At 42.8% G+C, this 23,578-nt stretch overlaps 1 protein-coding gene across 2 annotated transcripts in view; it reads left to right on the top strand.

Annotated features, from left to right (window-relative positions):
- Positions 1-66: 66 nt before the first annotated feature.
- Aknad1 (AKNA domain containing 1) overlaps positions 67-23,578 on the top strand; it is a 39,346-nt gene continuing 15,834 nt past the window's right edge. The window contains exons 1-7 of one of the 2 annotated variants that reach the window (XM_013516540.1): positions 67-160; positions 3,392-4,510; positions 6,850-6,889; positions 7,349-7,494; positions 7,885-7,947; positions 12,970-13,103; positions 18,359-18,515. In XM_013516540.1, coding sequence (XP_013371994.1) covers positions 3,500-4,510; positions 6,850-6,889; positions 7,349-7,494; positions 7,885-7,947; positions 12,970-13,103; positions 18,359-18,515 — 1,551 coding nt within the window. In that variant the 5' untranslated portion in view covers positions 67-160; positions 3,392-3,499. The remainder of the gene's footprint in view (positions 161-3,391; positions 4,511-6,849; positions 6,890-7,348; positions 7,495-7,884; positions 7,948-12,969; positions 13,104-18,358; positions 18,516-23,578) is intronic. The other variant, XM_013516539.1, reaches the window with a different exon arrangement.

Genomic DNA, 23,578 nt, shown 5'->3' with positions numbered 1-23,578 from the left:
TCATTTGCTCAGCGGGGTGACTATGAGCTGTTGCTGAGCTCACAATGGTCAATGCAGCTGCATAAGAAGCTATGGCGCCAGGTGTATTCCTGGACTTCAGTAAATCCAGTTCGGCTCTACAGAAAGGTTCTATTGGGTTCTGACTGGAATCTCTTTGAAGGTGCGTTTGGATTCCAAGGTTGAGTCGGGTGCTAACATACGACATACTAGTTCCCTCCAGCTACCTGTAAGGGGCCCGTTACGATGCTAAAGATATGAATTCTTTTTCTAGAAAGAACTCTTGATATTTTTAATGTACATACACATGCTCACTTATAATAATAGTAACAATAATAACAGACGCTGTATTTCCATATGTAGTGAGAGACTTCCTTGGGCCTTTGGCTTATCTCTTTCTAAAGATCTATAGCAAAAATAAAAATATCAGTTTCAGTAGAATACTATCTTGGAACTGAGATGAGGCCACCAGTCTTTTCTTCCTTAACAAGAAGGGCTTGGAGTCCAGTGATGAGCCCCTCAAATACAAACAGTGCAGGAGGAGGACTTTTTGTAGCCTGAGTCCTTAAAAGTCCTGTAAAATTAGAGTTTGTCTTCTTTTTCTCTTTTCTCTATAGACATTTAAAAATACTCTTTTTTTAACCTCAAAAATCAGACACTGCTTTATTTTAAATTATGGAATGATTTTTCACCTTTAAATAATATACTCATTCTATAGATATTTTAGAGTTTTAAGGCTGTTTTAAAGATGATCTTATAAATTCAAATTTCTTCCTTTATCCTTTAAATATCACCTCAGATAAGGACTGCCTAGCCTTCTGCTCCCAGGTATTCTTTATTTTTTATTTTTATTTTTTGTCTTTTTGAGACAGGTCTCACTATGCAGTTCAGGCTGGCCTTGAGCTCACTTTGTAGCCCAGGCTAGTCTCAAAACTCGCAGCGATCCTCCTGCCTCAGCCTCCCGAGTGCTGGGATTACAGGCATGCGCCACCACACCCAGCTCCCTGCTATTCTTTAGTATTCCAAGTCCAATATTAGTTTTGGCTTTTAAAAAGTATTTTTAAATACCATTGGCTAAACCCTCACTCTTTGTTAAGCACCATGCCAAGTACTTTACCTGCATTACCCCCTTTCATCACCCAGCAATCCTGTAGGCCAGGTGTAATTGTTCTTATCTTTTGAGAAGAGTAAACTGATACACAGAAGAGTTAAAAACTTGCCAGAGGACATAGAGCTAATGCGTGGTGAGGGCAAAATTCACACCCAGGTCTCTCGATTCCAGCCTTCCTCCTGGGCCTTTGACTCTGCATGGAAACATTGTCCCTAGCTCTTCAACTTGGGTTGGAGCAACCCATAATTCTGTTCACGAAGAACAGATTCCCTCCTTTTATAGTAAACGCCAGCCTCTAGAAGTGATGTAAAGTATCCCGTGGTTATACCCTCCCCATCCCTCCAAATCATTTTTAAACACTTGAGTTCTCTAACACTGACATGTTATCTGTAAAACTATAATTTTTGTATCATGTTTCATAGATGCCTTTACCACATTTAGCTTTTACTCCTTTTTTCTTTGCTCAGTGTTTTCATCTAACGTATTATTTTCGCTTTTGAGGTTAACGAACTCGTAAGTTCATAGATCAGACAAATTTGGATGAGCAAGGACTCACAGATCCGTGCTCCCAGCCCCATCACCGGCCGGGCTGGGAAGGGCAGCCTGTGGCTGCATCCACCCACGCTAGGAAACCTCAGGGCCCAGCTCTTGCTCAGGGCCAGAGACAGCCTCAGTCACTCCTAAAACTTGGGATACTTTTACTACCTCTAAGTAGTTGTCTCAGAAGGTCACAGATTAAAAAGAGATATTTAAAAGGGTTTTTAAATTTTCTTTAAAAAATGAAAAAGACTCATACTGAATGACAGCTGGCTTTGCGCTGACCACTTTCAGGAGCTTCCTCAGGACTGCAGCCACCACACGGTGTCTGGTGTCCGGACGGTGGCAGTCGGCCAGGGCTGCTCAGGGGAAGGCAGGCTCTCCAAATAGGCTTCTGCCTGAGCCCAAGTTAAAAGAGGGCTGCGTGGCTGCGGAATGGCCTCCAGGTGTAAAAAGTCCTATTTGTCCTCTCTTGGTCGCATTTCTGCCAGTCCTTCTCTGCCCTTCTCAGACACATGGGGAAAGTCAGAGGAAGGAGACCAGTCCAGGAGGGCAAAGGGAAAAGTGGGGCAGCAGTTGGAGGATCTCATGTGCAGTGAAAGAAACCAGGCAGGGGGGCTGGGGATTTAGCTCAGTGGCACAGTGCCTGCCTGGCAAGCAGGAGGTCATGAGTTCGATTCCCGGTACCGGAAAAAAACAAAAAAAAAAGAAAAAGAAACCAGGCAGGGAAATTCAAGCGCCACATGATCTCACGCCTATGCAAGCAATCCTAAAAAGGTGATTTCACAGAAGTAGAAAGCAGAATAGTGGTTAGCAGAGGCTCGGGTTGGAGGGCGTAGGGAGAGTTTGGTAGGGAAAGTTAGGAGGAGTTACGCTCTGATGTTCTAGAGCAGGCTGACTGTGGTTAACAGCGGTGTATGCTTCCAAAGAGCTGGAATGAATATGCTAATTAGTCTATTTGATTATTCTACCTTGCATACATATATCAAAACATCATACTGTACTCCAGTATGTACAATTACTATGTGTCAGTTAAAAATAAAATAAAACTTTTATGTTTGATCTTAGCCAAAAGGCCAAGAGGCTATCAAATAAAACTATTTTCCAGGGGCTGGGGGTTTAGCTCAGTGGCACAGTGCTTGCCTGGCAAGCGCAAAGTCATGAGTTTGATTCCCGGTATCAGAAAAAAAAAAAAACCACAAACTATTTTCCAAAGTATCAGAACGGAGAAGATAGAGATTATGTTTGAGCTGAGCCGGTTTTCAGAGGCATAGGAGGCAGAGGCCCACTAGTGATATGTGGAAGAACGGTGGCCACCGTACTTCCAGCAATCCTATGCCGCCACCCCAAGCTCTCATTTTGTGAAACTCTCCCCGAGACCTCTAATGCTGATAGTGCTGACGAAGCAGCTGTTATTGCAAATATTCCTCCATGCTATGTTAAGAACTTCTGGTCAAATCCCAAACGATATTCCTAAGGGAGAATGCTAAAGATTTGGTCATTAACTGTAGACCAATGCCTTCCTCTAAATTTAATGAATAAAAACTATCGTATGTCCCATTTCTTAAAATTGTTTCATAGAATTTAGGATGAGTGAGCTCTTGCTCACACTTTCGGTCTGCATGTTTATAGCTGAACTTGCTAAACAAAAATATCCATTTAGTTCTGGCATAAACACCAGAATAAGCACAGCTTCCGACATTATTCTAATGTAGCTAACACTGAGGTTGTTCTCATTTCCTATAGATTAGGACAGAAGATGAAGACTATCAGTGGAAACCAGAAGATCTACTGTGACAATTAAGGACACCAAGGCCAGGCAGCAGAAGACAAGAGGTGCCAGGCTAGACAATTATGGATGAAACTGATTCTTCAGAAGATATGACCTATAAGCAACAGGAGGATCTGCCTTATGACGACCCTCTCTCCCAAACGCATGTGTGTGGTGATGGCAATTTTACCTCAAAAAAGAACATCCTTGGTGCCTCAGATCAAGTTATTCTCACAGAAGATGGGCCTCAAGAAAAGGTGGCACAGGATGAAACTTGCTCCAATACAGCTGCGGCCATGACTTGGGATAAAATTACTGAAAACGATTTCGTTGTTGACAAAACCTGTGATAAACGGAAACAGTATCCCAGGACTCTTGATATTTCAGCTGAACGAGGAGATGCTTTGAAGTCAAATATTTCTGATATTTTGCTCCATCATCTTTCTAAGGAGCAATTTTTAGGAGATCAAGGGATTGATTGTGAAACTCTCCCCGAGACCTCTAATGCTGATAGTGCTGACGAAGCAGCTGTTATTGCGAATATTCCTCCATGCTATGTTAAGAACTTCGGGTCAAAAGAACAAACCCCAGAATTCACTGACCAACTCAGCCCTAAAAGGGATGGTGAAAACAGCAGTCAGCCCAGTTGCGCTCCAGGTTCTTCTGACTTGGAAGAGTTAGCAGCTGTTGGAAATAGCATCCATCGAGAAAATTCAAATTTTCTAACAAAAATCACAGATTTGGATGATAAACAAAAAGGTTGCGAAGGGCAGGAATCCCAGAAACAGCAGACTGAAAAAGCCAGCTCAAGCAGTGTGTTCACAAATGGCCAAGATCAAGCTCATGACCAGCTCCCAGATTTCTCTCTGGGAAAAACTATTTTTTGGGTTGCTCCCAAAGTGAAAATCCCTAGAAGTAACCTAATGAATAAGTCACTGACAGTAATAGCTAAACAAACCAGCTTTTCTCCTAAATTGAGAAATAAATCAACCATTGTGCAAGACATTTTAGAAAACCTGTCTAGGTCAAATTATGTTGAAAAGCAGCATCCAGAGAACGCAGGGAAAATTACAGAACCTTCACAACACACACAGGTAAACAAAAATAGCCTCCCGTAGGTATCTGGTGGGCCACTGCTCGTCTCTGTCAAGGTGACTTTGGAAGATGCGTAGAGTGCAGTTCTAGTTCTGAGGTTCCATCGGACCCTCTAGAGCAGCGATGGTGAACTTCGTAGAGCTTTCAATGATACCGAACAGCCCACTGCGGCGTGTGTGCTGTAGGTTTGCCACCACTGCCCTAGATCACCTGGGGTGGTGGCTTAGCCTTTCAGAAGCTCAGTGGTGGTTTCCTGAGAAAAATCAGGAGCCACATTCACGAATATACCTAAGAGGATAAGATCCAAATTTCTAAGGCCGGGCATGGTGACTCACACCTGTAATCCCAGCACACAGGAGGCTGAGGCAGGAGGATCTTTGTGAGTTCAAGACCAGCCTGGGCTACAAAATGAGCTCAAGGCCAGCCTGAACTGCATAGCGAGACCCTGTCTCAAAAAGACCCAAAAAAGAAAAAGAAAAAAAGATCCAATTCCTCAAGCTGGAATTTGGGCCTCCTCATGTATTGTTTTAAACTTTATCTACCGTGCTAAACTCAGCTCTGCTCCTAGGAGTCATCCACAGTTATCTGGCTGATCCTGAACCTCTTCCCAGGCTCTGAACCCTCTCACCTCTTCTTATCTGTGTGCAAATCCCATCTCGGTTCATCAAAGACCTGCGCATTCTCACGGCCTCCTTCAAGTCCCCTCACACCACACGACTTCCCATAGCCACCCTTGCTTGTCCGGTACTTCTGTCAGGGCATTTATCTCAGCCTGCCTGTTAGTAATCTGGAAGTACCTGTTTCCCTTACCGGATTTGAAGCCTGGGGTCATCTTTCCCAACATCCCCGGAAAGCCTGGTCTTGGTGTCTTGCGTACATTATCCCTTTAGTTACTAAAATGAGTTGAACTAAGCCCTTTGATAATATATTTCAGACGTTATATTAGTAACCACTGAACGTAAGATTTTATTAATGCTTCTTTTATCCAGGCCTCTCATCTCCACCGAACTTCCTACCACGCTGAGACCCAGGCTTTCACTGATTATTTGAGGTTCCATAGTAAGTTCAGTCACCTTAATCATCAGTGTAACATTCCAGTTCTTTGGCACTTGCCAGGGTTGTACTGTCTTTCTTTTATTTGTTTTTTCCGGTACCAGGAATAGAACTCACAACCTTGGGCTTACCAGGCAGGCGCTGTGCCGCTGAGCTAAATCCCCAGGCCCCTGTACTGTCTTTCTTTTAGACCTTATATGAAGAGCATCCTGGACTGAATAGCACTGCCTGCCTGTTTTGATTTCCATCCCACATTATCCAACCCCCTTATCCTTCAACTGATCACGCTGAGGAATTTCAGCAGGAACACTCCCCCTCACACACACCTGTGGGGCCCATAGGCCACGTGACCACCCCTATGCTGCTTCTCGAAGCCTTGGAGACGTCTACACCCTGTGGCACTGGGAAGTCTCAGGCTTCCTTGTTCTGCTTACAGGAGACCATGTGTGTTGTGCTCTATTCTCAGGACGTCGTGGTTGGTAGGAGCAGAATGGCTGTCGGGCCCGTGCCCCCCTGGCAGTGGGAGTCTGAGGTCAGGAATCTGATATTTTCTAGTCCTTGTCAATTCAGGTTGGAGAACTGGGTCCTGTAGTTTTATACTCAGCCTCTACCAAAGGTATTCATAGTGACCAGTCTGTTTTGACCTCCGCCATTTAGCTCTTAGACATTCACGTGTTTCTGAGATGTGTGCTGGGAACAATGGGAAGAACCTCAGGTGAGTCACTCTGGGGTTGAAACCTCTGCCCAGTTAGCCCGAGGTGAGTAGAAGGCAATCACCATCTGGACACACACTTTGGAATTTAATACATATTGTATCATTCCGAGAATAACGGTGTCAGTGAAAGCACCAGCAACAGAGCTTCTGACAAGATCAACCATGGTCCCTGCCCTCATGGGGCTTCTGGTCTAGTTTTAGGAGAAATGTTTGAGCAGTCCACATCCTAGTATCAGAAATGACCCTAATGGCTGATATATATTGCTGCTTACCATATGCCTAGCATTATGGCAAACATTTAACCTTTAACCCTCATAGCAATCCCGTGAGGTAGATTCTGTACTACCCCCATTTCATCACCGAGAAATCTGAGGCTGACAGTGATGAGGTGGCTGCTTGGGTCACCCAGCAAGTAGGTGTAAGTGGAACTCAGCCTCAGCGTCATGGTCCCGGCTCATGACCGCGGCACTGGGCTGCCTCGGGGATGACCGGAATACATCAAGGCATTCTGAATAATGGTGCCTTTGACTCATCTCAGCAGTAATGTTTTCTTATCCTTTAATTGTGCAGATGGCGTCTACAGGAAACATCCACCAAGAACTTCTTACAGGTACTGGTGTTTTATTTATTTATTTATTTTTGGTACTGGGAATTGAACTCACGACCTTGTGCTTGCTAAGCTCTTGTGCTACTGAGCTATATCCCTTGCCCAGGTGCTGCTGAGCTACATCCCTTGTACTGGTGGTGTTTTAAAGCTTCCTTGATTCAGATACATAGCTTGAAAAAATTTTTTTGTCCTTTTTTGTCTTTTTGAGACAGGGTTTCGCTATGCAGTTCAGGCTGGCCTTGAACTCACTTGGTAGCCAAGGTTGGTCTCGAACTCGCAATGATTCTCCTGCCTCAGCCTCCTGAGTGCTGGGATTACAGCCGTGTACCACCACGCCCAGTTTGAAAACTTTTTAACAACTAGTAGAAGGCAGTCACTGCCATAGTCTTGCATCTTCACTGCTTGATAAAACTGTGGTAAGTTGAAATGAATGGCAGGCAGAGATTACTCTTTCTCGTGTAGGATTAGAATCAGAGACAAATCTCTTGAAGTTGACAGCGGTGTCTCAGAAAGATCTTTCCTCAAGTTCTTCCATATTTCAAAAGATATGCCAAGGGAAACAGATGTATCAGAAATTAAAAGAACAGACAGATCAACTGAAGACTAAGGTAATACATTTATTTTTTTATTAATTTATTTTAAAAATAAAAGAAGGAAAACATATTAGCAAACAGACATCCATTTATAAAATAGCATAAGAACAATACAAGCAATACTGAATTACAGATAAAGTGGTAGGAAATTAACAATTGTTGTTGTATTACATATTGATATCTTCAAAGTGGTTTCTCAGGAAAACAAATAGAGACATGGAAGATGGATCAAATAATTAATCATTAACTGTTCCTTTCAGTAAAGCCATAGAACTCAATAGTACAACTATGTTAGCTATCCTGTAGGTAATACATTTAAAGCTTATTCTAAACATTAGAAATAACTATCGCTAAATTTAAACAGAGACTATGCCATTAATGAAATATTACCTCTTCTCACTGCAGGTACAAGAATTTTCCAAAAGTGTACAACAGGACACTCACTGCCATTTGCAAGACAGAAAGCTGGTAATGAATTTCATCCAGTTTTAAAATCTTTATTAGGGCATTTGACATGGGTAAATACAAACAGCTTCATAGTACCTTATCTTCTCTATAGTGGTGGGTGTGGAAATGTGCTGGTAAGAAATGTTTGGCTGAAGACTAACATATATTATTTTCTGGGACTACAGCAGCTTAGAATTGTGTTTCTATATACACCTGGCCCTCTTTCTTTCTCAGGCGATCTGCTACCTCATCAGTCACCTCATAACAAATCTGGGACCATGACATGTTCTAGAGAAGAACTGTTATAAAGGGTAAACCATAGCTGATGGGTTTCTGTAGATGTAGGTTATAAAAATTGCTGGTTCTTGGTAGCTCAGTAGGTAAGACTTGGAAAACATTTATAATCAGGCTCGAAGCAGAGCTTTTCAGGTTAAAGTTTTTCACTTTTACAAGCTTGCTAGTTGCTGCATTGAATCAGATTGCTCAGTTACTCTGTCACTATAACAGCCTTGTGATCAGTGCTATGGTCATAAGAAGAGGAGGTGGGCAAAAAAAATAAAAATAAAAAATTTTTAAAAAGCCAGGCATGGTGGCGCATGCTTGTAATCCCAGCACTCAGGAGGCTGAGGCAGGAGGATCGTTGTGAGTTTGAGACCAATCTCAGCTACAAAATGAGCTCAAGTTTAACCTGAACTGCACAGTGAGACTCTGTCTCCAAAAAAAGACAAAAAAATAAAAATAAAGAAAAGAAAAGGAGGTGGAGCAATGAGGGGAAAGGCCGAGGATGGGAGAACTACGAATGGGCAGAAGATGCATTCTGGCCACTGGGTCAATAATAAAGCAGGTGGCCAGAAGTCCTGATATGGGCATGTGCAAGGTTCAGGTCAGGCTGCACTGCAGATATCCCAGAGGATGGACAAAACCCAGGTAAACTCAGATGCTAAAGGATACAGTTATTCACTTACACATCATATTAATTGGATCATTCGTTCATTTATTTATTCATTCCACAAATATTCCTGAGGCACTTTCCATATCCCAGACCCTGTCCCAGGAACTAGAGACTTAGAGATGAACAAACAAGCATTTCCTTTTCAAATAGCTTAGGGACAACAGACTGTTAAGCAAATAACAAAAAGGTAGCTTGAGAAATATCATGGATGATGTTCATGGTGTCCTAGAAGGGGCACACCCTTGTTTTTGATGGAACAGTTGGAAATGCTCTCTGAAGGGACTTGTGAGTTGGGCATTGCTGGAGGAAAAGGGATAAACTTGGCAGAATAAGGGGCAAAGTCTTCTGGAGAAAGGAAGCAGCAGGTGCAATGGCACAGGGGCAGGAAAATGCTGCTAGTGTGAGGTGCTGTGTGGCCCTACAATTTACCAGATGGGGCTTGGAGTACCTGTGATGAAGTGCAAAGGCGGGAACTAGAGAGGTGGATGAGAACCACACCATAAAGGGCCTTTAAGTCATACTAAGGAGCTTAGATTTTATCCTGAGTCTGGGGGATGGAAACTCTAAAGGATTTAAAGTAGAGAGACAGCAAGCCTCATGGGATCGTGACCGTAGGGAGACTGTCACAGAGCCATATCCCGCACAGGTTAGGCGGGCGTGAATCAAGCATGACCATGAGGATGGCGAAGGGGAAAGTCTCTGGGTTTAAAATAGTGATGGACTGAAAGGAACAGAGGTACAAAAGGAGGAAGCTGGATGAATTCAAGATTTCTGGCTAGGGTAAGCATGATTCGGAATAAAAGTGGAGGAGCCACTTCTGAGAAGCAGAAAGCAGACAAGATATCAAGGATAGTTTGGGGACATTTTAAGTTTGGGCGTCCCTAGAGGACATTTAAGTGTGGAGGTCTGGCAGGCAGTTACGGCAATGCATCTGGCCCTCAGGGCTACTTAGGCCAGAAATTCTGATTAGGTTTGAAGTTGTTTGGTAGATGAGATTTCCCAGGCGAAACAGGCAAAGGGAGACCTGAGGGTCGAGGACAGGAGCACGGGCAACAGCAACCAGAGGGCAGGGGAAAGATGAGGGACTGCAAAAGATGAGGGACTTCCCCGCAGGGGAAGGACCCAAGAGGTCAGAAGCAGGCTTGAAGGAGCAAAGCTGTTGTTGAAACCAAGAGAAAAGAGGGCTCCAAGGAGGGGCAAGCGGGCCCCACCATCAAATGTTCAAGGAAGGAAGGAAAATAAGACGAGCATTGGATTTGACAACCAAGAGGTCATAAGGCAAGCCTGGTTTCAACAAGGTGGCACATCTGGAAGGCAGATTGCAGGGTCTAAGGAGTAAATAATAAATAAAGGTCTCCCAAAAGCCAGGACTTGGGGAACTGGAAGAACATAGGATTTTAAAGGACGAAGCAAAGGAGAACTGGTGTAAGGTGCTAGTCCTCGGAGGCCTCGATTCAGGAAGTTTCTTCCTGATGTTAGAGTAAACGGAGATTCCTGTTAGGAATGAGGACAGTAAAGGTGGCGCCTGACGGTGTCAGCCTGCAGCCTGAGTGTCCCAGGCCCACTGGGTCACTGCTGGAAAGAGGCCAGACAAGGCTAACACCACCTTCTCAGTTGGAGCAGTACAGCAGAGTGGGAAGCGGACACCCGAGTTCTCCTCATTGGCTACACAGTCTTAGACATGCTGTAGCGTGTCTTCCATCCCCGAGTTATGAGAACTAAATGCAGTGCACTTGTGCCTCGGAAATCAAGCCCTGTCTTCTGCACTATAACATGCTTTAAATTCCAAAATTAGAATCCCTAATTGGCTCTTTTCTTCTTATCCTCTTTCCTCTGAACACCTAATTCCCTCTCATGGCTTTCACGGACACTTTCACACTACCAATTCCTAAATAATCAGTCCCAACTTTTCACCTGTAGTCCCAGGGTCGGGCATCTTCACTCGAATGTCCTGCTCTCACTGTCACTCTCCTTGTCCAGCACAGACATCACTACTCCAGCTTGCTAGCCTCTCCAAAGTCCTGGTTTTAGTCAGGATTTATCGCATTTTCCGCCTCTCCCAAGCTAGAATTTCCAGCATTGCCTGTGAGGTTTACAGTGTGAGGCAGGATCTCGGCAGCAAGGAGATGACTGGCTAACGTGGGGTAATTGAAGAGAGTTTGATAAAGGTGTCCTTTTACAACAACCTGGGCAAAGCTGAGAGAAACCAATAATGGACAGGAATGCATGTCATGGAAGGAACTGCTTCACCTACTGCCTGAAGAAGAAGAGGGAAGGACCCTAAAGAGAATAGCACTCGTGGTAGCTGTAGGAGTAGTTAACTAGCTCTGTGCCCTGTGGTAGGAGGACATAGTCAATCCACGATGACATGGAGAAGATGCTACCAGGGAAATAAAACCCCAGCTCCTCTCTCCTGTGCTGCCTTCTAATGGCTGAAAACAACCGAAGTCAGGGCAGACAGGAGCCTGTTGATGCTGGTGATTTAAGGTCAGCTTTCTGGCTGGGGCATGAGAAACATGGAGGCTAAATATGTGGAGAAAACGGAAAATATCCACCAGACTCCTCCTTCTTATATGTTGTAGCCTGTATGTTTCCAAGCTCCTGTTTACTCACTTACTAATAAGAATTTGCAACACCAGCAGCTACCATCCATTGAGTATGTACAGCTGGTGCTGGACTTAGAACTTAACAATCTGTCAACTTTACCATGAAGCAAAAGCAATATGCGCACGTAGAGACCGTACTTGGAATTTTTACTTCTCCTGGGCCTGTGACATGCTCTGCGGTCCTCTCCTGAGATGCTGGGCCGTGGCAGTGAGTTACAGCTCCCAGTCAGCCGTGCGGTCACAGGGATGACCAACCAACGCTGTACTCCGCAGTGTGTCATCAGCAAATGACACGAGCTATTCAGCACTTTATTATAAAATCAACTTTATGCTTCACCCAAGCATAGGCTAATGGAAGTATTTTGAACATATGTACAGCTAGGTTACATTGTGATGTGTTAAATGTGTTTCTACTTGCAATATATTCAGTTTACCATGGCTTTATAGGATGTAACTCCATGGGAAGCAGAGAAGCATTGGCACTATGCTTCTGGCACAATGATCTTGTTCAATTTCTACAATATGAGATGAGAGATGTTATATTCATTTTACAGATGAAAAACAGAAGCATAAGTTAGTGCAAATTGACTAAAATCATTCAATTAGGAAGTGATAGAACCTGAACTTGAACCCTGTTGTATCTGGCCTTATTTCCCCACTGTGCTATCTTCCTGCCCTTGGTGGTGTCTTTTCAATTCATCTCTTAATCTCCTTTTCATGGATGCTGCCAGGTGTGGACCTTCTGGGCATCCGTCAGCCTGACCTAAGCCTCACTCTTCACATTGTGCCTTGCCGCAGGAGTCTACTCTGTAGTCTCTTTCCTTGATGGATAAAACCCTTTCGTGACAGTGCCTGACACAAGTTTTGTATCTCACACTTCTGGACCAGGGCAGACAAAGGCAGGGCTCAGGCAGTGTTTAGGAACTGCAATGTGGAGCTGAAACCTCTCTGCATCTTCAAGAACATGACGTGTAGCAGCCTGGTTTAGACATTCATTAGCAGAATGAGGCTGCCCGTGCTGTCATCTGGAAGGCATCATTCGTTGCTCGCGCTAAATCTTCCTGCTGCTCCTCCTTGATCTCCCTCTCCAGCTGCATGGACTCAAATTCAGACTCTCTGACTTTGATTCCTTTTTAAGATCTATGCAGCTTCAGCCATACTTTTTGGAGTTCCAGTTTCCTCCTCTACAAAGTCTATGTTGCAACATTTTCAACACCTAGGAGTGCATTAAATAAGGAATGGCAAAGCACTTTGTCAGTGTGCAGGATTATGGACTTCTCAGCATGTGCTGTGAGGGTGTTGTGGATGTTGTGATGACCTTGGGTTGTCTGTATTGTAAATGTCAGACGCAAAAATAACTGATGCTGTGAGGAAGTGGCACCTTCAACCAGACACTACTGCAGTGCATACCTGCGCTTGTGTTTTGGGAAAACAACTCCACACACAGGCTTACTGTGAATGATTCCAGTGACTTCACTGCCACAGGTGCTGGAGCAACTGCAGGGACATCTCGAAGTGCTGGAGCAGGAGTTCGTGGCCACCAAGGAGAAGCAGTTGGCCTTGCAGCAGCAAATCCACAAGCATGAATCCCCAGCTGCTGGTGACTTTGATCCAGAAAGGTCAGGGTTAAGCGAGCTGTGGGAGGTGGAAGGGTCGAAGGTGACCTCTTGCAGGTGGGATTCTGAAGTAGCTGCTGGCTTAGTACTGGGACAGGCACTGGGGTAGGCTCAGCAAAATCTGTGTCATCAGTGCAGAGAGCGCCACCTCAGGCCACAAGTAGCGTGGAATCTAGTGTGTGGAGGTCCTGTGCTGGGAACTGAGCCAGATGTTGGGACAGATGCATTGTGCCCTCATTTTGCATTTTGTCGGAGGCTATTTCAGTTGGTTCTAAGACATTGACGAGCAGTAGAAAGCCCTGGAAAAGCTCATGTGCTAACTGAGGAGCATCTCCCCCCCCAATTCCATTTCACCTCACGCCTGTTTTTATTGTCCCTTTCCGGTCCTTTCCCATCCACTGTCCCTTTCCCATCCACCGGCAACTCTGAAAGGCAGTGAGCAGGAGAGGATCGTTGTAAAACTGGTTTGTGTTGCAGCGAGGGACGCTCAAATCCCCATCAGGGAAACGTGCTAAAGCTTAAAGTTCAGTGATTCCTGAATTCACATTAGAAATTTGGGTGCACAAAGTTTCCAACTGGCCATTTTTGCGAAATCATTCTCTTCTCCTCCCACTCCACATAATTTTAAGATGCATTCCAGAACTCCAGCCTAAGATTGTTTCCATTTAATTTCCTGCTATGAATTATAAGAATCCAGTGAGTAGACTTAATATTTGTAAAGCTCAGCTCTTTCCACTCATAGCATTTTAACACGAATCGTTCTTGACGCCAAAATAGTTTAATGATTTATGTTTCGCGACTGGCGTCCTGAGGTGTTTTGCCTGAGGTACAATTTTACTTTTCCATAATGAATAGAACCTCTGTGTACCTTTATTTCCAAACTGAGTAATTAGACGTCAGGGATGAGGTTTTAATACTGATTTCCCCCAAAAGCTTATCCCCTTACCCCTACCTTGGGAAAAAGAGATCTCCCCCATCTCTGCCTTCTGTATTTTTGTAATCAATAAAATAAGTGCCATTGATTTTCCAAAGAATCTCTTGTGTAGACCATCATTTGGACCTCTGTGCATGTTGAGGCCAAAGTTATGCAACACTTTATTTATATCCTGGTTACAACCGCACTGCTTGGCATGAGTATAAATCAAAAGGGTTTGAACTGCAATTATATCCCATATAAGGGAAAAGCTTTCCACACTAGGGAAAGGGAGGGACCCAGCCTCTCCCCAAACTCACTTAAAGCCACCTCAGGACAAGCAAAGGCGCATCAGTTCAAGGCGGGTCCCATTTCCACAGGGGCCAACGTGGCAACAGGCAGAATCCCACACATTCCCCGGGCCCTGAAGTGCCAAGGGTCTTCTGAATGTTTAGTTCACAGGCTGATGTGGATCGCTTCCTGTAGGAGCAAGAATTCTACAAATTCATTGAATAATCACTTGTTTCCGCCAGTTGCTGTGTTCTTATGAAAACTTTCTTATTACTATGTTTGAAAGGTAATATGGGAGTGTAGCTCAGTGGCAGAGTCCTTGTCTAGCCTGCCTGAGGCCCTGGCTCAATCTCCAGCAACACACACACACACACACACACACACACACACACACACACACACTGTGCAAAAATATTTGTGTATTATGCATCTTGCTCACCAGAATGTAGTCTAACAATTGTCATTTTAGTCTCTTCTCTGATATTTTTAGTGGACCGTCTTGTTTTCTGGTACATGGAAACGATCAAGAATGCCTTCAAAGCTGTCTTCTCCACCTCCAAATCTCCATGTTTTCACCGTTTTCTTCCTTCACCTCCCTCCACCCTCACCAGCCATGTCCTTGAGCCCCTCTCCTTAGCTGCCTGCAGGTCTTGTCCCTTCATTTTACTTCTTAGATTATTAGTGTCTCCTTATTCCTTGCTTCACTCTCATCAGCCTGCCAGATGAAAATATGTTTTCCAATGTTTCCTTCAACTGTAATTTTGGTTTCCCTTTGTTCTGGCACTTAATTGATGAAGGCAGCCTCTCTCCACTGGATGAAAAAGAACTTTCATCAGATACAAAACCTCCGTGTGTAGGTGGGACTGGGTCTATTCTCTCACTGACCTGTTTCTCTTTGTACATTAACCACATATTTTGAAATTATTCCAGTTTCTATTTTGAAATGTTATTCTTTTAAAATTTTCTTTTACTACCTCTGCAATACTCTCTTCACTAATAAATTTTATAGTCATCCCACCAAGTTTCCGTAATAAAATCCCATGAATATTTTTATTTAGAATTATATTGAGTTTGTAGATTAGGTTGGGAAGAGTTAAGATCTTTGCAAAAACTGTTCCCATCCAGCAGCATATTTTCTTCATATAGATTTTGTATATTTGTTGTTTATTCCTAATTCTTTTATAGTTTTTCTGAGTGTTGTTAATAGATGTTTTCTCTAATTGATATCGATGATTTCTCTAGGAAATGTAGAAAGTGTATTTGATCTCTATGGGCTACTTTAGGCAATTTTATTCTTAGTGTTTTGTTAATTTTCACTTCACTGTCTTAGTTTTTAGAAATGACCATAATAGCATCTGAAAATAATGATGGGGATTTTTCTCCTTGAATATTTATACTTTCTTTTCTTCCCTTAATTCTTATATCTTTCTTATTGTTTTAGTTCATTTGCTAGGTTTGTCAGAATAATACTGCGTAAATAATACTAGTGAAAGAGGGAATTCTTCTTATGTTCCTGACAGTAATAGGAATTTTCTGAGGCAAAATGATCACAGTAGGTTCAAATAGATCAACTTCAGTGAGAACATTTCCTTTCATGTCTAGCTTTCTAGAATTGGGGTGATTGCTACTATTTAATTTAGGAAAATGTTAAATCAAATGAGATTTAATAATATATTTAGTTTTTGTACTATAACCTATTAATGTAGTATAATATATCAGTAAATATCCTAATGGTGAAGTATAGAGTGGGTCAGGAAACTTTTTCTTTTTTTCATGTCCAGAAGTGATGAATAACATGGGCTTTGTCGGTTCCTTAACTTAAAGTCTTAGTAGAATTCACGCATAATCCCACCTGGACTTGGTGCTGTTTTAAGGGTTGATTTTCGATGATCTTTTCCACTTTTCCCTGGTCTTTCTCTTCTGGTATTTTCTTACTTCCTAACTCTTTCTGAACAAATTTAATAATTTGTATTTTCCTAGAAACTTGCCCATTTTGCCTCTATTATAAACTGTACTATATGAAGTTGTTCAGTCCTTTCTGATTTAAATTTCTTTTCTTGTTATTTTTCCTCTCACTCTTAATGTGATTATTTGTTAGAATTTTTTATAGATTTTTTTTGAAGAAATGTTTCATTTTATTGATCAAATTCTTTTAAATTTCATTTATTCTGCTTACTTTTATAAATATCCCTATTTTCCTAGATTTATTTTATACAGCACTCTTTTTCCTACCTTCTTGTTATGAATATTTATTGATTTTTGAACTTTTTTGTTTTTTGAACATTTTTTCTTAATGGTGCCTTTTTTTTTTTTTTTTTTTTTTTTTTTTTTGAGACAGTGTTTCACTATGTAGTTCAGGCTGGCCTTGAACTCACTTTGTATCCCAGGCTGGCCTCAAACTTGCAGTGATCTTTCTGCCTCAGCCTCCTGAGTTCTGGGATTATAGGCTTGCACAACCATGCCTTGAGTTAGTGCCTTTAAAAAAAATATTATTTTAAAGAAAAAGAAACAAAAAAACCCCCCCAGAACAACATTCCAAACCAGTATGATAGGAGGGTAACAATGGTCAATACATTGTGTATTATCTTTAAATTAGGTACTCAGAGTATGAGATATCAGCATTTAACTGTCCAAACAATATTAGCACAAGTCTATCTTTTTCATGAGCTGAGAGAAATGAGTGGTATAACTATCTTAATTATCTCTTATATATACATATATAATATATATATTTTTTCCTTTTCCTTTTCCCTTCCTTCTTTTTTCCCATTTCCCTAAATGAGTTTCTCTTTCCTTTTGAAGTTTCTTCCCTTACTGCCTTTTTAAGAAAGACTATAGGAACCGATGCTCAGGGGTAGAAGAGCACATGCTTGTCATGCACAAGGCCATGGAGTCGATCTACATCCAGCACCAAAAAATAAACAAAACCTCAGTTAAGCTGGAAGCAGCGGCACAAGCTTGTAGTCCCAGCTACTAGGAAACTGAGGCATTAGCTCACTTGAGCTCAGGAATTCAGGGCAGTTTTGTCAACATAATAAAATCCTGTCTCTTTTTCAAAAGAGAAAGAGAGGGGGAGGGAGGGAGAGAGAGAGAAATAAATTTTCCCAAGTACTGGTTTAACTGCCTTATATTGGTTTTCATATATTGTTTCCTACTTACTATCCAGTTCTTCTGGTTTGTGTCTAAATGTTCCCCCAAAGCCTCATGCAGTCATGGGAGCAGATTCTAGAGCTTCTGATTGATTTATGGTCCAATGCTGGGATTATGGGTGCAAGTACTACACCTGCCCTGGGGTGGGGAGCCTGCATACAATGTAAGGGAGGGAAAGAGCCTTGCTTTTTCCGGCTTCTCCCTTTTTGCTCTTGTTGCTTTTGCTGTTTTCCCCCTGCTATGAACTGTTGCCCTCTGCCATGGGCCACTCTGCCTTGGAGCCAGCTGAGTAAGGACTGAAGCCTCCACAGACTGTGAGCTAAATAAACCTTTCCTTCCTTAATTCTGGGTGTCAGGTATTTTGTCTCAGCAATCAGAGAAAAGTAACCAAGGCATCAGTCATAAATTATCTCTAATTTCCATTTTATTTCCTATTTAACTGAAAGGTATTTCAGTTAGAGGAGTGTTGGGTAAAATATGTTCGTACACACATGCACCTATATACATAATTAGCTTGTTAATTATTCATATATTTTTAAGTTCACCCTCTTTCAAAATAATAACAATTATTTCCACGGAATCACAGCTTTTAGAACTGTAAAAGACTGCAACATCATCGGATACAGATAAGCAAGGTATTGTTATCCTAGGTTATAGTCAAAGGCCCAGAAAGACGAGTGATTCACCAAAGGATACACAGCTGCTGGACAGCAAATAGCCGCTATAGCTCAGGACTTAGGAGTGAAACTATAAACAGAATGCCAGCCAGATGTCTATCATGCATCCTGTCTGAAGCCAAGCTACATTAATAACATGGATCACTACTATACTCAAGAACTGCTGCCACTCGTTAGCATGCGGATTGTATAGCCTGGAAGACGCCTTTTTGTTTATGTTTACTCAGAGAAGTGGAAGGTGAAATCTTCAAGCTGGAGATGCTACTCGAAGATGTGAAGGAGAAGATCGAGGAAAGCAAATATACTTCAATTCTCTCTCTGCCCGTGAATTCTCCAGCCATCCCAGATGACGTGGCATCCACATTCTCTTCATCCTCAGATGAGGTAATACAGAAACCTAAAGCCTAATTTTGTGCCAGGAAAAGCAGTGTTTGTGCATGTATAGACTGCTAATGCTTAGATTTGCTAAATTCTTTTTTTTTTTTTTTTTTGCTATGTAGTTCAGGCTGGCCTTGAACTCACTATGTAGCCCAGGCTGACTTCAAACTCACAGTAATCCTCCTGCCTCAGCCTCCCAAGTGCTGGAATTATAGGCGTACACCACCACAGCCAGCTATGAATTCTATTTTACTATTTCATGAAAACAAAACTTTCCAAAGTTCCATGAATCATATTATTTAAAATGGAATCAATTTTTAACAACTGGAAGCTATATCAAATGCTAGATTTTGAAACATCTCATTAGTTTAGGATGTAGCAATGCAGTTTAAACTGATAAACTACCTAAGAGCTATTTCTTCTGGATGACCAGCAAAACTTCTACAGACCGTGACTGGAAAAAAATTTTGTACTCCATCTTCTAAGTAAAGAATAGCACACTAAGTGAAGTAGTTATTTCCTCTGAATCCACTTTCACATTTTCCTTCTCTCAAGTGAAATTCTTTTGGATTATCTTTATACACAGGGTTGGAAATTCAAATCAATCACGTTTTGTTTTTATAGCCTGAACTATCAGAACATTTCAGACTAAATTAAAATTCAATTTGGAAACATTTAATCATCTAAATAATTACCTAATCTTTCTCCTTGGGCTCCAAGTCTCACTTCAGATCCTTCCTGGGTCCAGAGGACCCACCTCCCTCCTCCTTCTCTCCCTTACATTGCTACATTCCAGCATCTGGACACCAAATCTTGCAGAGGCTCTTTCTCTGCTGCTCACCACTCCGCCATCTTCCCGGAAGTCTTACATAACCACCTTACATTGACTATGCAGTTTCATTCAATATTTGAAGACATAACCTGAGCCTGATATTCAAAACTTGAATGAGGTTTCTGTTCAAACAAGGAGAGATGATTACATAAATGTTAGCTCTTCCAGAGAACTGTGTTTAACTCCTCCAAACATTTTGTTGCCTGGCAAAATCTCACTCATCCAAGGACCAGGTTCAGAGGCAGGGTGTTTCTGTACCCTTGGTAGCCAGCTCCCACCTCAGGCAGAATTCTTTATCCTGCCTTTGTGTTCCCACAGCACTGGGTCTCAGTATCTTTGTGCCCTGGTTCTCGTCTTTGTACCTTGAACATCTGACTGAATGCCTCTGACAGTGAAGTCTCTGTAAAGGGACCCCAGAGCCACTGAAGACCTAACAGATCTCAGTGCTTCTCAAGCAAGCTCCAAGGTTCACAGCACACCCTCTTGGCAGGCCTGAAACTGCGCTAGTTTAAGGTGGTGTGAGGTAATCTGGTGAGTCAACGTGGTCATCTACCCAGCAGCTCCCTCAGGTCTAAATTTGCAGTTCTCTGGTTGGTCCTAGTTGATAGCAACTTCTGCGAAATAAGAATTCTATAACTTTGTGATGAGTAGCCCTGAAGAGAGAGCTTACTGCTGGTCTAATTTATTCAGCGCAATTTGATGCTATATGCTAGGCACTTTCCTAGGTACCAAGGTTACAACGTGAACGAGGAAGGCAAATGATGCTTACCCTTCTGTGAGGGAGACGTACACTTAAATAGAATTGTGTATGAATGTCTAACGCCAGCAAAGTGGTGCAGGAGTAATATGTTCCACGTGACTCTGAGGCCAGGTTGCCTGTGTTCAAATTCTGGCTCTGTCACTTAACAGTTTTGTGATCTTGGGAGAGGCAAGCAATCTCTTTGCCTCTCTGTTTCCTGCTTTGGATAATGGGGATAGTAATGCCTACCTCCTGGGGCTGTCCTGACACTGAAATGAGTATAGCAAAGTGCTTACAGCAGGGCCAGGCTCACAGTAAGCACACTGCCTGGGTGTTAGCTGTCGTGGCTATTAAGTAATGGGACCTGAGCGAGGAGGGCAGTGTTACTAAGGGAGAGGTGGTTGGAGGTGACATTTGATCGGAGTCCTGGGTTAAGGAGGTAGCTGGGTGAGGAAAGAAGACTGTGGGAAGGATGATACGGTGCCTTGGGGTCACACAGGGATCTTGACCTGATTTTGAGTCACGTCCCACGGCACAGCAACCCTGACTGCAGTCCTTCTGTGTGAGTTGGCCCCAGACAACGAAGGGCAGCCTGGCCAGCCTCCTGGGCCTGGAGCTCGTGCGGGGCTGTGGCGACGGGTGCCCTGGGCAGGGCTGCCCCCGACCTCAAGGACCCCGGGATGCCCACCTGAGAGGCTGACTCAGACCTGCTGGACCAAGCCCAGAGGAGCCCTGGGGCAGGGCCAGAGGAGCCGTAGAGGATCGGTCCCCCTTAGGTCCCCAGAGGACCACAGGAAATTCCCAAGAACTTCATCAGGTAATGAGAAGCCAAATAATGTCTCAAAGTGGGCCTCCCTGGTGGCTCAAGAACGGACTATAAAATGCAAACGTGCCTTTTATTTATTCATTTACTTTTCAACTACTTACCTAAAGGTAGGGGTATGGCTGCCCAGGGCCAGCCAGGCCAGATGGACATCAGGCTGTCTTCTGATTCCGGGGCGATATCCTGTGACCTGGTTCTGGGTTCATTTTGTTAATTACTTGAATGTGATTCTGAAACTGGCATCCTTGAGCATACCCGGCTCTTGTGTTTGAACCTAGGGCATTTCCTTGCTGAGCTCCAGCTCTGCCATTACTCTACCCCTCATGCCAGGCTGTTGGACTCAGTGCACCAGCATTGGTGCTGGTGACCCTTCCTACTTTTTCAGTTCTCAGGAGAAATCTGGCTGGGGCTCCTGGACCTAGACCAGCTCCTCTCACTTCGTTGGGCCTAGGAGCAGCCTGCAATCTTTTTAAAATGCAGGTCCTGTCTCCATGGGTCTGGGTTGAGCCTGCAGCCCTGCGTTTCTCTCTAACCAGCTCCTAGGTGCCGGCCAAGCTGTAGGCCCTGAAGTGGAGACCACCCTTTTGAGTAGCAAGGATTCCAGGGCTTATTCTATTATTATTCATTTTGTTATAAATGAATTGGAAGTACTGGGATTAAAACCTCTGGATCTGAAATGACAACAATATTATAAAGATGTTTGCAATTTGCAAAGATATTTTTGTAAAGGAAAAATAGCTTAGAAAGGTGAGACCTGCCGGGTGTAGTGGTGTACCCCTGTCATCGGGAGGCTGAGGCAGGAGGATTGTTGCAAGTTTAAGACCAGCCTGGGCTACAAAGTGAACTCAAGGCCATCCTGAACTGCATAGCGAGACCCTGTCTCAAAAAGACCAAGAAAAAGGGAAGGTGAGACTTGCAAGGGCAGACGACAAGCAATATTAAAGGCCTGTTCTCTGTGGAAGATATCTCTGCTATTCTGCTAATGCAAATCTGTTTTAAGTGTCAAGGGTAAGAAATGCTATAAATTTAGCAGCAATAAAAGGAGGCACAGGTAGAAATAGAGGGAAAGAACTCTTCTATTTTTAATATTATAACTGTGGGGGTTTTCTTTTTCTTTTTTTTTGGTACCAGGAAGTGAACTCAGGACCTTGCACTTGCCAGGCAGGTGCTTGTGCTGCTGAGCTATATCCCCAGCCCTAAAACTGTGATACTGCCACAGAAATCAGATAATAGAAGCCAGGTGTGGTGGCGCACACCTGTAACCCCAGCACTCAGTAGGCTGAGACGGGAGGATTGTTGCAGGTTGGAGACCAGCCTGGGCTACAAAGTGAGCTCAAGGCCAGCCTGAACTGCATAGCGAGACCCTGTCTCAAAAAGACAAAAAAAAAAAAAAAAATCAGACAATAGAGAAAAGTAGAAAGAAAATTTCCCTGAGAAAAATTATTGCTAATTTTTTAGTGTATACCTTTATGTCATTCTCTTCTTGCATACATATTTTTATAAAATTGGGATAATGCCATAGTTTTATTTTGTGGTTTACATTTTGCATTTAACATTGTGGCCTTATCTCCAGATCACTTAGAATAAAACTTCAGCTTCATTTTAATGAGCAGTTGAAATAATGTGTATACCTCCACTCTACCTACTGTATGTCAGCTGTGTATTTCTTTTTCTTTCTTTCTTCTTTTTTTCTTTTTTCTTTCTTCTTTCTTTCTTTCTTTCTTTCTTTCTTTCTTTCTTTCTTTCTTTCTTTCTTTCTCTCTTTTGTCTTTTTGAGACAGGGTCTTGCTATGCAGTTCAGGCTGGCCTTGAGCTCACTTTGTAGCCCAGGCTGGTCTCCAACCTGCAACAATCCTCCCGTCTCAGCCTACTGAGTGCTGGGGTTACAGGTGTGTGCCACCACGCCCAGTGGTGTATTTCATTATACAGACATACTCTGATGCATTTAAACAATCTTTTATTGATGGACTTTAGTTTTTTTTCCAGGTCTTTGATATTATAAATATGGTTCCAGGTAACAGCATGTACCTGCAGACTTCTATGTATAGTTGATTATTTCCTTAGAATAAAATTTAGAGTTGTAGTAAATGGCTCAAAGGGTATGTAGTGAACATTCTGATAAACTGGCTGTTAGAAGTTTATGGGTCCCACCAGGAACATGGGAATGTCAGTGTCTCCAACTAAAGTCCACCCCAGATACTTTTTTTTTCTCTCCACTTCTGCTAAAGTGACAACTGAAAACTACTATCTTATTGTTTCTATGTTTGACTATAAAATTCAATCTATTGTCATTTTTTTTTTTGACCATTTGCACCTCCAACATTTAACTTATGTTTGCAAAGCTGAAGTTAGTGTTTTTTAAAGGCAGACAACTGAGAAAATATGAAGAGAAAATCAGGTCGGGTGTTGAAATCTTTATTTTATCAAGTGCTCTAAATGCACAAAGGAGCAGAACTAGGGTCAAGAACACAAGCGCAGGACCCACACGGTAAAGGTGCAAGCCTACCTCAGCTACGCACTCTCCATGTGACCTTGACAATATGCCTAAATTCCCTGAATCTCTGATTACTAACATGCCAGGGTAGTAGGAAGTGATAAAAAAGACTGTGTAAAGGCACCTATTAGCATCTAAGGAACAATCAATAAATACAGTAGTTGTATCTATCAAAAAAATT

This window comes from Chinchilla lanigera, unplaced genomic scaffold (assembly GCF_000276665.1).
Source record: "Chinchilla lanigera isolate Chin_1 unplaced genomic scaffold, ChiLan1.0 scaffold00034, whole genome shotgun sequence".
NCBI lineage: Eukaryota > Metazoa > Chordata > Mammalia > Rodentia > Chinchillidae > Chinchilla > Chinchilla lanigera.
Note: the sequence above shows the minus strand (reverse complement) of the source record. Positions and strands in the feature narration are given on the sequence as shown.